The sequence below is a fragment of the Cyclopterus lumpus genome, chromosome 19, assembly GCF_009769545.1.
Source record: "Cyclopterus lumpus isolate fCycLum1 chromosome 19, fCycLum1.pri, whole genome shotgun sequence".
Taxonomy (NCBI): domain Eukaryota; kingdom Metazoa; phylum Chordata; class Actinopteri; order Perciformes; family Cyclopteridae; genus Cyclopterus; species Cyclopterus lumpus.
Genome location: NC_046984.1, coordinates 2,944,930 through 2,957,738, shown reverse-complemented (window position 1 = coordinate 2,957,738; position 12,809 = coordinate 2,944,930). Strand labels below are relative to the sequence as shown.

Genomic DNA, 12,809 nt, shown 5'->3' with positions numbered 1-12,809 from the left:
TGGATGTTTTCCTCTCTCTTTGCAGGTGTTGTAAGTCTCTTTTTAGTCTTTACACGACTGTTTGCTGTGTGCTGGCTCCTCATTGGTGGAACGAGCTCCCCATTGACATCAGGACAGCAGAAAGTCTCTACATCTTCCGGCGCAAACTAAAAACACATCTTTTTCGACTATACCTTGAATAGGTAGCACTTAAATGCCGTAGTAGCACTTAAATGTCCCTTACCGATAGCACTTTAGTAGCACTTAAATGGCACTTACTTTGTAGTTTAACTTTATTGAAGAAATTGTACTTGCTTGATTCTTGTTGTTCTGAGTTTGGACTCATGGTTTAATGCACTTATTGTAAGTCGCTTTGGATAAAAGCGTCAGCTAAATGACATGTAATGTAATATAATGTAGTCTGTTTCTCTTTGTTGTCATTTTGAAGCCTTTTTTTTGTTGTCTGCCCGTCCAGTAGTCCTTCTGTAACTAACGCACACACACACACACACACACACACACACACATGCTCGCACATTATTTACAGCCTTCAGCTGAGGAGATCGGTGGAGTCGAGGGGAGAAAAATGCTTGTTGTGCTGCTGTGATGAGGCCCAGCTCAGAGTTCTGACTCCTATCAGACAGAAGCACACCTGTCACCCGGTTACCCTGCCTTACACATGGCCGTTTGATGCACCATCGTACACTGTTTAGTGTGAGTATCATGTGAGTGGGAGGAAAGGGTACTTTGTCACGTGTCTGGGTGTCGTTGCCAGAAAGCACATCAGTCAGGCAGCGGGGAGCTACCAACCCGGCCTCACGAGACTCCAGCTGCAACCTCTGTGGATGTGGAGTCACTTTCAAAGGGAAGTGTGAAAAAAGGTTCATTTCAAGGTGCATCTGTCGCTGTGACAATTCGTTAGCAGAACACAAGACAGTGAATGTGCTGGAAGCTCCCCATGGTCATGCTTTTTCTCCCTAAGGAGGGGGGAGGGGGGGAGGCCGGCTCAGGAGCTCCTTGGCGTGCTGCCAGACTGCCCCCTTCTGGCGGGAGATTGAAACTACAAGGCTGGGGTTATATAATAAATCTTCTGAATCTGTAGAGACTGGTGACTATTTTACATTTTGTGTCATTCATATGTGTCTGTGGCTCTTATCATAGTGTTTTATAAGTTTGCATATGTTTATGTGTAATGATGTCCTGTGATGCTGTTGCTCTTTGTTTATTGTCCCACCCCTTGTATGTGCAATCGTAGTTGGCAATAAACCGTTTCTGATTCTGAGTTTCTTTGAACCAGGGATCTGTGAACACTGATGTATTGTAAACGTTTGTGTACTGCAGTCATTGCATGACAGCTCACCCGGCCCATGAATGGTGGGATGACTTGCATGACTGACACTCCGGGCCCTCTTTAAAGTTTGAAGCGCTCCATCCTCACACGGCGCTCTGGCAATCGCCGTTGGGTTGGTTTTCTTCTTTTCTTGGGCCTGGAGTTTTCAGCACTATAACAAGGAAATGTACTTAATTATTAAATCTGACAAGTTACCCAATGTTACACAGAATGTATCTGCCAAGTGTTTCCTGACCTGTTTTTTTGCTGACCATTTGTTTGCGAGGCAGTTAGATGTGTTTCTTGAAGTTTGTGAACCACAAAGTGCAGCTGTGTGGAAATGGAATGAAATTCTTGAGTTTATTCTGGGTCAACAGTTTCCTTTTTGAGGGACAAACGGGAGTGTCAGTGTGTGTGTATGTGTGTGTGTGTGTGTGTGTGTGTGTGTGTGTGTGTGTGTGGAACTCCCTGATGAACTCAGGGTCCAGGATGAAGGACCGAGGTAGCCAAGACCGTTCCTCTGGGTCGTATCCCTCCCAGTTCACCAGGTTCTGGTACCCTCTGCCATGACGACGTACGTCCAAGATCCGTCGAACAGAGAAGGCTGGGGGGATCTGAAGGAGGGCAAAGAGGGCTGGAATAAACTGCATGCGAGACATGGGGGGTGGTTGCACTCCCCATTTAGCTTGAAGTGGTGACGAGTGGAAGCCTGCAAACTGACTGGGACGGCCGGCCCTCTCCTAGCGTCGCTCACGCAGGCGGTTATCGAGCCGGATAGCAAGGGAAACCAGAGAATCAAGGCAGGTTCATCACGAGAAGCCAGTTCATCCTTTAGGTATTCGCCGATCCCATTCAAAAGCACCCCTCACAATGCCTCAACGTTCCGTCTGGAATCCGCTGCGAGCGTTCTAAATTCCACAGAGTAATCAGCCGCACTTCTGGGGCCCTGGCAGAGGTTAAGCAAGCATAGAGCCAAGTTACCCACGTGGTCCGGGTGGTCGAAAACCCCCTTCATCCTGCAAATGAAGTCTTCATAGGAAAGGGTAGTTACTGCCAGATTAGAATTTAGACTAGAGCCCTTCCTTTCAACAGCCACAAAATATAACATACCTTGGAAACGTTGGAGGGGAAGGTCAACGGCCGCTGATCCGATGTGAGGTCCTGGGACAGGGATGTCGTATGTGTACAGATTGTAAAGCCCTCTGAGGCAAATTTGTAATTTGTGATATTGGGCTATACAAAATAAACTGAATTGAATTGAAAAAAATTAACAGACACACTTGATTTGTTAATTCCAGATTTGGTCTGTCATTGCCCGGCCGTTATCGAATAGGGTCTGGAGATACTGTTGATGTTGTCCGAGTAGAAGTCCTTGGCTGGAAAGCGCCCTTGGGATGGTGGACTTCTGCACCGGTTCCTTTGGTTCCACATGGACAGATCGTTCTGGGCTGGACCCAAAAGCAAGGACACGGAGCAGGAGTAATACACAATTATATTTATTTCAGGAGTTGAGATGGAAGAGGTGTGGGATCAGTGATGGTGTCCTCTGCGAGCTGGTGGCTGCTTGGGTGGCTAGTTTGTCCTCCAGAGAGTTCCGGGGAAGCAGAGAGGTGTGGCTGGGAAAGCACAAGTTTACCGACAAGATTTATACAAGAAATCCAAGAAAAGAAGGCCACGTCCAGGCAGACACCCACATGACAAACAGGGGATCATGACAGATTGTGTATAAACAGTCTTTTGGGATATAAATGCACTTGATGCAGAGACCTCTGGCATTCAGAGATCAATTTACAGATATTAAGCATTAAAAAAAAAAAAATTGTTTGCGGGTCATTTTGAAGATGGTGTGGCTCTCTCTGTGATCTGTGAGCAACATAATCCATGTCCATTACTGTGGTTATAGAGGGAGCTTTGATACTGGTGCAGCTGAATGGACTGAGAAGCAGATGGAAACAGGATGAACCATTGTAAACCCATCAGATCAGGTATTAAAAAAGAAAGAAAGATTGGACCAAAGAAGGGTCCCAAAATAAGTCTGACATGATCATTTAAATTAAAAGACAAAGCAAAACAATCTATTGCACAAAATGGTGTTTATTTTCATCCACTTTGACCCTTTTCTTAGACGATATAACTTTAGCTTAACTTTTCACAACTCATACATACTGCAGTGCCTCCATAAACAGCCCATAAAAAAGGACAGATGAGATGTTTTGGCACCAGGAAATGGATGATGAAGAATCAGGTGGAAAAGCAGGAGTAGTGCAAATAAGTGTAATTTATAGACAAAAGGTTCATTAAAACAACAACTTTTGTTTTTTTTAATAAAATACTTCCTATGAGACCATGAGACAAATACACTAATTTTGAGATTGTGCCATTTTAATTGAGAATGTATATAAACATAAATAATTTATAAACTGACACTTTGGACTGAAATGAATAATTTTACAAAAAGCACAGTTAATGAAAAGGGTTTTCAGCACTATAACAAGGAGATGTACTTAATTATTAAATCTGACAAGTTACCCAATGTTACACAGAATGTATCTGCCGAGTGTTTCCTGACCTGTTTTTTTGTTGACATTTGTTTGCGAGGCAGTTAGATGTGTTTCTGGAAGTTTGTGAACCACAAAGTGCAGCTGTGTGGAAATGGAATGGAATTCTTGAGTGAATTCGGGGTCAACAGTTTCCTTTTTGAGGGACAAACAAACGGGAGTGTCAGTGTGTGTGTGTGTGTGTGTGTAAAAAAAACATTGTACCTGACAAAAGGAGATATATCCGTGCACGAGGCCTGTTCAGCATTCCGGGTCTGAGCACAGCGCGTACTGTACAGACTGAAACCCCTGAAGGCAAATGTAGGATTTGTGATCTCGGGCTGTGTAAATAAAGTGACTTGACAGTCCTTTGAATTATGAATTCATGGAAACAAAAACTCTGTGTTTCACAAGGGGGAGCTTCTGCCTCTTTCTTTCTTTCTTTTTTACAATCCAGAAATGTTTACTTTTGCAGAGGCTCCTCTAGTCACACATGGTGTGTGTGCTCCTCTAGTCACACGTGGTGTGTGTGCTCCTCTAGTCACACGTGGTGTGTGTGCTCCTCTAGTCACACGTGGTGTGTGTGCTCCTCTCGTCACACGTGGTGTGTGGGCTCCTCTAGTCACACGTGGTGTGTGTGCTCCTCTAGTCACACGTGGTGTGTGGGCTCCTCTAGTCACACGTGGTGTGTGTGCTCCTCTAGTCACACGTGGTGTGTGTGCTCCTCTAGTCACACGTGGTGTGTGTGCTCCTCTAGTCACACGTGGTGTGTGTGCTCCTCTCGTCACACGTGGTGTGTGGGCTCCTCTAGTCACACGTGGTGTGTGTGCTCCTCTAGTCACACGTGGTGTGTGTGCTCCTCTCGTCACACGTGGTGTGTGGGCTCCTCTAGTCACACGTGGTGTGTGGTGCTCCTCTAGTCACACGTGGTGTGTGTGCTCCTCTCGTCACACGTGGTGTGTGGGCTCCTCTAGTCACACGTGGTGTGTGTGCTCCTCTAGTCACACGTGGTGTGTGTGCTCCTCTAGTCACACGTGGTGTGTGTGCTCCTCTAGTCACACGTGGTGTGTGGGCTCCTCTAGTCACACGTGGTGTGTGGGCTCCTCTAGTCACACGTGGTGTGTGGGCTCCTCTAGTCACACGTGGTGTGTGTGCTCCTCTAGTCACACGTGGTGTGTGTGCTCCTCTAGTCACACGTGGTGTGTGTGCTCCTCTAGTCACACGTGGTGTGTGGGCTCCTCTAGTCACACGTGGTGTGTGGGCTCCTCTAGTCACACGTGGTGTGTGTGCTCCTCTAGTCACACCTGTGTGTGGCTCCTCTAGAGGTGACACACGGTGTGTGTGACTCTGCGCCTCGAGGGCCGGAGCGGTGGAGACCGGTGTGCAGGGATGTGCGTTCACGTGCCCTGCAGGTGGATTCTGGGTTCAACAGTTTTGCCCATCTTCAGATCGCAGGGAAGGGGGCTTCAGAGGCGCATCTGAGCGCCTGCCGCCAGAAACCTCCCACACCTTGAAATCCCTCATTTGCCTCTCCGTAGAGGAGCAATGTCAGGCAATAAACCAACCCGCTTTTTTCTTTCTTTTGCCCGCCAGAGATTTGCGTCAACAACCATTTTTGCATCCGAAAGCAATTCCGCCGAAGCGGCATCACACTCTCGCGAGCTGGGAGAAGTGCCTCTAAAAGCACAAATAATGACTCCGTATTACAATCCAATACAGCACAAGAAAAAGAACCTCTCAAATTATGCCGCCTCCTCCGTGTGCCCCTGAGAGAGGCCTTCCCCCATAAAGCACACACACGTATACACTAATACGCTTTCTGGAGTAGTGGGAACAGCACAGACGTCAATAATTTCATTTTCCTGAAAAATCCAGCGTGAGAGAGAAAGAGAGTAAAAAATAGACCTGATCCTGGCCTTAAACCCCGGGTAAAAATAGGACTGTGAGTAGAGCGCCACAGATTAGGCCACGGGATTAACTCCCCATTCGTTTTCTGAGAGCATCCGCTGCCGCAGGTGCAAAAGGCAAAGGGATGAAGTGAAGGAGAGGAGAGGAGAGGAGAGGAGAGGATTGGAGAGGAGAGGAGAGGATAAAGGAGAGACGAAGGAGGGAAGCTGAGAAGAGGGGGAAGAAGTATGGAGAGGAAACAATAGGACAAAATAGGACCAAATAGGACCAAATAGGCCAAATATGATTTGGTTTATTCCCTTAGTAAACATTGTAAACATGAGTTTATGGTCTCAATCTCTAGTTTGAGTCTTCTTCAATACAGTATTATGTTCATTTAGTAAATTATGGTCATTTAGAACAAACAGACCTTGCAAATCTATGTCCCCAAAAAAAAGTGTGTGTGTGCGCGTGTGTATGTGTGTTTATGTGCGTGTGCGTGTGCGTGTGTGTGTGTGTGTGTGTGCGTGCGTGTGTGCATATGTGTGGGTGTGTGTGTTTCGCTGATATGCAACCAAAGTGGTGTCAATCAAAGGCCAAAAATAACCCGAGTTAATCACAGACACGCTTTATCTCTGGCTCTCACTCTGTGCTGCCTCGGTGTTCATGAAAGCCAGTGGCAGCCAACCAAGGAAGAAAAGGGTGAACATGTATTAATGTCTCAATATCAGAGGAAGATTTGGTTTTTGAGCCAACATACCTAATATTTTCTCACTGCTTGGTAGAGTTTGGAGGAGCTCAATCAAGTGAAGTGGACAAGGTGGGGATACTATAGTGCCCTAAGCAGGAGATGCATTTATTGGCCTCTATATCACAGGCTGCATTAAGGTTGGTCCCATTAATGTCATGCAATGCCCAGTGATTTTATGATTCATCATACCATAAAAGCCATGGGCTGCAAATCCCTAACCTTGAAGTCCCCCTAAAGCTGTCTTTTATAGACTGTAAGCCTGCAGATTTCACATGTGTGCAAAACACCATTACTATTAGCATGATAGTAGTAGTTTATGTAACATCATGGAAGTTCACAACGGCATTTCCGCGCCAGAATAGCTTTCATTTACCCTCTCTGCCTAATTTCTACTTTAGTAACTACATTATAGTATCTTGTTGTCAATTACTATAATTACTATATTAAGAGTAATTGTAATTTAATAGATAAATAAGACTCCCTTAGGTTAATACACCTCACAAAAGTGTGTTTTACTTTTCAAACAGCTGGTTCGAACCAGGCGGCACCCTCTGGTTACACCGAGTGAAGCCGATGTGGAAGTGAATTCAATATTTAGAGCATGTAAATAGCAGCAAACGTCTATTTGCGCCGTTATGATATAGTGAAATAATGTGAACTGGAGCTGAGAATGATGGTGCTCTCCATCTATGTGTTTTGAATCAGAAGTTCTCCGCTTTGGGGACATCACCGAGCCGGTAAACCCTACAGTTAGCTCTACTTGTTGTTGGCACCGTTAGCGCTGTTAGCTGCTAGCCGCCGGGCTCAGCCATCGCCATGTTGAGGGTATTGAAAGGCAATATAAATGCTTCAAATCTCTGTTTAGCACCTTTAAGCCAATCCGTGCAAGTTTCCAGCTTATCGTTTTTAAATGACGAGTACAGACTACTGCCACCTGCTGGTATGGAGAGTTATTTCATCTCACGCATGCGCAGAACAGAGGTGCAAGTTGACCGTCTCTTCTCTTTTTGGACAAGACGTGAGGCCAAACTTCTATGTCTTTTTGTTGTGTCTTGGCCTTAAGACTCGCCTTAAGAGTTTGCACCAGGGGGGGTCAATCAGATCCAGTGTCCATGAAGTGGCCCTGTGCCACCCCAGGCTACTTCATGGACACCCTCCTGGAAGTTGAACATGATGATTGAGCAACTAAAGAAAAGAGATGTGAAAAACTCAACATTGTAAAAAAATACATATTTATATCTATTATAAGGATTACATGGTGTTGAGACTGAGAAATATAATTTAGCAGCATTTAAAGTAAGCATTTGAGTCATAGCAACACACTGGATCAGTCTCTTCCTTCAACAAAAGTGAGTGAGTCCTGATATTTAACAATCTTAAGCTGTAGGTTCATTTCAAAGTTAAAGACTTCTGTTTCTTAACATATTACAATTCTCTTTTTTTAATTAATTTTACGAAGGTTATCAAAGTAAAATAATGCAAACCATATTTCAGGTGTGCAAAATGAGCATAAAGGAGAAATATTATTTTAAGCACTAAGGATTATGCCTAATGGTGTACTCAAGTGTACTCAACAGATTTAGCACTGCACTCGGATAATCACAAGAGATCCTAATACCTTTTATTTTGTATTACATTTTGACTTTTTTTTCATTAAAGTGTCATTTTTTTTGCACTCAGCCTGTACATTCATTCGGCAACTCTCGCGACACCAGAAGCGAAGCGCGGGACTTCACGAAACTGCTTTGCGAATTGCTCTTTCTATTTTGTCTCCAATGTCTTGCCGTCGCGTGCCAGTCTCCCCTTCTGGTATAAATTGCGGCTGCGCAAGCTCTGTCGGTCTTCTCCTCCCACGTCTACCGTTGCATCTCCTTCCTACTAGGTTACCCAACGTGAGCTCTATTGTCAAGGTAATGTGAACATTTTACTAGATATGTGGCATCTGGATTAGTAGAAATACTCATAAGTGCCTCCCTTTTACACACAAGGTTTAAAGCTAGTGTTCGTCAGTTTAATAACAGCGGGTGTGGCCGAAAGCCAATGTGGTTTGAACACGTTAACGGCTTCTGTTTTAACTGCATGTTAATAACTAAAGCTACGGGTTAACTCTTTGAAAAAATAAAAAAACATGTTGTAGGATATGTTTGGATGCGTCACTGACGTTAGAAGTGAATAACATGTTTAAACTCCGCAGCAGTGCGAACAAAAGCGCATGCGGCTGTGTGCCTGAGAAGGCCCGGCCTTGTCCTGTCATCTCCTCTGGGCTGTGGGTTCAACCTGTCTGACTATCGTCCGTTTGATTGGCTGCTCGGGCAGTTTCCTGCAATGACGTGTTGCTCAGGACGATGAAGCCCACTTCTTTGTTCGGGGGTTTTGAGTTCAGACGAACGCTCACGGATGTCGATGACTTTCGGTAAGCCGGCTGCGCGCGACAGCCGGCTTACCGAAAGTCATCGACATCGGTGAGCGGTCGTACTTTCGGTGAAAGTACTATTTTAATTTTAAAAATGAATAAAAGCTATCTCGCGCACACCGGACATAAAATATTTCCTGACCCCTGATGCTATACATGCATATCTATTCTCATGTGCGCTATGCTAACACAGCGATGCCTCCGCTGCGTGAGCCTCAACGTCAGCCTGCTGCGGGTGCAAACGCAAGTTGGAGGCTGTCTGCCTCAATGCTGAATATATCCGTCATATTCCGGATATGCTGGTTTACAATGGGAACTTTAGGGCCGTTGGTGCCTCTTTTCAGGCTGGAGTTATTTTAATGTTGCTCTGTCTTGGACTCCATCTTGTTTTTTGGGTGCATACATTAAGTTAATGTAGAGCTGTAAATAATTGTATCATATCTTAAAAAAAAAGTGTAACCAATATCTTTGAATATCCATGGGGAGATTCCTAAGAACGATGTAATTAGTTTCTTAATATAATAGAACAAAATCTGAATATTATGTAATCAGGTTCTTCACATTTAACTGAACTCTGATTCATTCTGTCAGAGGTTTGAAGTCCAGCGCCTGTAAAAGAAACATCCTAAAATTAAGACTCACTTAATCACTCAACCTTTTTTAAAGTCTGGGTTCAGGATCCTAAATGTGGATGGTGTAAATAAGAAAAGATGACGACCGCACAATAAGATTACAAAAAGCTAGAGAGCAATTTTGTCACACCAAAAGCACGAGATTGATGGAAGATCACATTGTGGACCAAGTTTAAAAAAAATCAATCAATGTGGGCCCTGGAAAAAGATGCTTCATTGTGTAGATAACAAAATAATCACAATTGTTAGTTTCCATATGTTCCTCACCGGCTGCAGGTCTGCTCTGGCAATAATAATAATAATAATAATAATGCACGTGGGCAAACGGTCGGTTGCACCTCAGAAGTAGTGTAAGAATAACTCTGTGGGTAGGGCTTGCCGACAAGGTCAGTGGTTTAGATTAGGTGATCGAGCTGTGAGCTCTGAACCAACCATTGTCCGTTGTATGTGTGCAATGGGGTCGGGGCTCTCTGCCGCCGACCCCACCGCTGACCGTGCCAAATGCAAGCAAGAGGCGTGAGTGACACTCCGAGCTTGATGGACTTTATGTCCCTTTTCTTTTAAAAACATGATTTGATTTATTTTTCTGCTTGGTTTCAGAATCATGTCTGAGATGGAGCGCACATTCATTGCCATCAAGCCTGATGGTGTGCAGAGGGGCATCATTGGAGAGGTCATCAAGAGGTTCGAGACGAAGGGCTTCAAACTTGTGGGCATGAAGATGCAGCAAGTAAGTACATGTTGTTGTTTTTTATACGGTGCTCTTTTAAATTGGTTTCTTTCCTGACGGCTGCTGGTGTTAACCATCCACACTGAGTGAGAGTGCAGTGTTGCTTTTAAGAAACTCTGGTGAGTGGATAAGCCTACGTGTCTATTTCTGACTGTAGCATAGATTAGCACAGAGTTAAAGACTCCTGATCCTCCAACATCTGAACAGAGGTGGATGAGGCTTTTACCGTGAAGTGTGTTCATTTATAATCCTGCATTATGCAATAACTCATGTAAAGTGCAACGCATGCAAAAGTCTCCCTCCGTATTACTGAAGTGTAGGAGCTTAACCCTAATTGCTCAGATTTGCAATCCTGCTGTCAGGGCAGTTAGAAGTTGAAGGAAAATGGGTTAAAATGAGGTGCACAAAGGCCTGTCCAGAGACTGTAGCGCTGCAATGTGTATTTTTAATTGACGTTGGGTCAGAAGTGATTTTACTTGACTGACTTGCTCAGATTGTTCACTAGTTTATCGATGTTCCAGCAGTAGTTTGTCTCTCTGCCCCAGTGTCAGACCCAGTCATCTCCTCACACTGGGATGTAATGACCATGTGACCTGAGGTTTGTCGTTCCAGCTGTGAACAAAGAGGATGTAGTACTTGTTAGTCTTGTAATCTGACACGCTTAACATCAAGCCTTTGAAGCACACAGCACGCCGCAATGGATGTCACAGAAGCCAAACTAGGCCAGAAAGTGTCATGACATTAATTGCATGGCTGAGTTTTGTGTGTGTGTGTGGCGCAATTGATCAGGATAGCTGCAGCGTTCTGATTTGGCTGCCAATGCTTTCCCCCAAAACTCCAGGGATCTGAGTTCTCTTGAAGATGACACTGGGCCAGGATTACCTAGCTTTGGAAAGTGAGTTGTCATCGCGTTGTGGCCAAATGCTAGCCTTCCTAGTGGAAACTAAAACATAGAACCCTGAGTTGGCCAGAAATGTACTTAAAGCTTCACTTGCCCCGATACAAATAGTTTTATTAGTGGTTATCAAAAGCAAAGACCCAAGTGGCCCACTTATGTTGAAATCTTTAACGTAAAGTAAATGAATCTGTAGTTTCACCCTAATCCTGTGAACAGGATTTTAGTTGGGTGGCATTTAAGTCTTTTCTCTCTATGATTTTATTTTCGTTGGCTCAACTCGGCTTGTAAAGTGCAGCTACTCATCCTTTAGAATGAATTAAAATCTAACATGTCCGTTTTGGAGTTTAAGATTTTCAGCCCCGAGCAACATGGCTGAGTTTCTGCTCCCCTGTAAGTCGGGGTGCACTCAGATCCTCAGGCTGGTCTTGAGTCCCAGCTCAAGTTATGTTTATGTGCATACATTTTCCTTGTTTAGCCCCACTGTACAACATGGACAAATCAGTGTTTCATGTATTGGGTTCACATGTCCGATGCCCAATTGGCTTACTGAGGTCTGTATGTTTCCTCATTGTCTCCATGCAGGCCTCTCAGGAACTCCTGAACAATCACTACAGCGACCTGAAGGGAAAGCCATTCTTTCCTACCCTCATTGAGTACATGAGCTCCGGCCCAGTGGTTGCCATGGTAAGAACATGTGTTGTGTATAAGACTGGTAGTGAGAAATGTACCAGGAGATGCGTTAATGTACCTGCTCCTGGACAAATGTTAGTTCTGAGGACTACTGGAGAAGCTGGCCTCATATCTTTCTCTCGCGTGTGTCTGTGTTCCAGGTGTGGGAGGGCAAGGGTGCAGTGAAGACCGGCAGGGTGATGCTGGGTGAGACCAACCCCGCTGACTCCAAGCCCGGAACCATCAGAGGAGACTTCTGCATTGATATCGGAAAGTGAGTACTTTTCAGTAACCCAGACACAACTCTTTTGGTTGTTAACGTTTGTTACTATGGACCGACTTACGTTTCGCTCTTCCTCACGTTGTTGTTGTGCATTCCTCCCATAGGAACATCATCCACGGCAGCGACTCAGTGGAGAGTGCCAAAAAGGAGATCTCCCTGTGGTTCAAAGACGACGAGCTGGTCAGCTACACTAGCTGTGCCTTCAGCTGGCTGTACTGAGCACCCGGTCCTGCAGCGGTCCTCTCACTGGTTGGAGACCAGTGAACTTTTGCCTCGAATTTCATCTTCATGACTAGCCTAGAGGGGCAAACTCACATCACCCTCTGACCATGGACATCATGCTGATGTCGTCATTCCTCAGCTCTATTCCTTTTTTAGAAACATTCCATTCAATCCTTGAAATGTACAGTTGGTGACAGTCGTTTTGTTAAAAGGTGATCTGCTTTCCAATAAAATGAACACGTACCAACTGTCTCTTCTTTCAGAAATGCCACACTCGTACATATGATCCTAGGGCAGACATGGGCAAAGTACGGCCCCCAGGTCGGGCTTTTTCATCCGGCCCGCCGAACTATTAAAAAAAATATATATATATATATTTGTTTTTTAAACTAACAATTTTAAAGGAGCGCGCACACAAACAGCCTGAAAGAGCTGAGCAATAAATGAGCATTAAGAAACATCGATGCTGGTCTGTTGC

At 44.8% G+C, this 12,809-nt stretch overlaps 1 protein-coding gene across 1 annotated transcript; it reads left to right on the top strand.

Moving 5' to 3' along the window:
* Positions 1-8,263: 8,263 nt before the first annotated feature.
* LOC117748881 (nucleoside diphosphate kinase B-like) lies at positions 8,264-12,575 on the top strand. Its single transcript, XM_034558999.1, has 5 exons — positions 8,264-8,394; positions 10,130-10,259; positions 11,740-11,841; positions 11,988-12,100; positions 12,214-12,575. Exons 2-5 carry the CDS (start codon positions 10,134-10,136, stop codon positions 12,326-12,328), a joined length of 456 nt encoding a protein of 151 aa, XP_034414890.1. The 5' UTR covers positions 8,264-8,394; positions 10,130-10,133; the 3' UTR covers positions 12,329-12,575.
* The last annotated feature ends 234 nt before the right edge of the window (positions 12,576-12,809 follow it).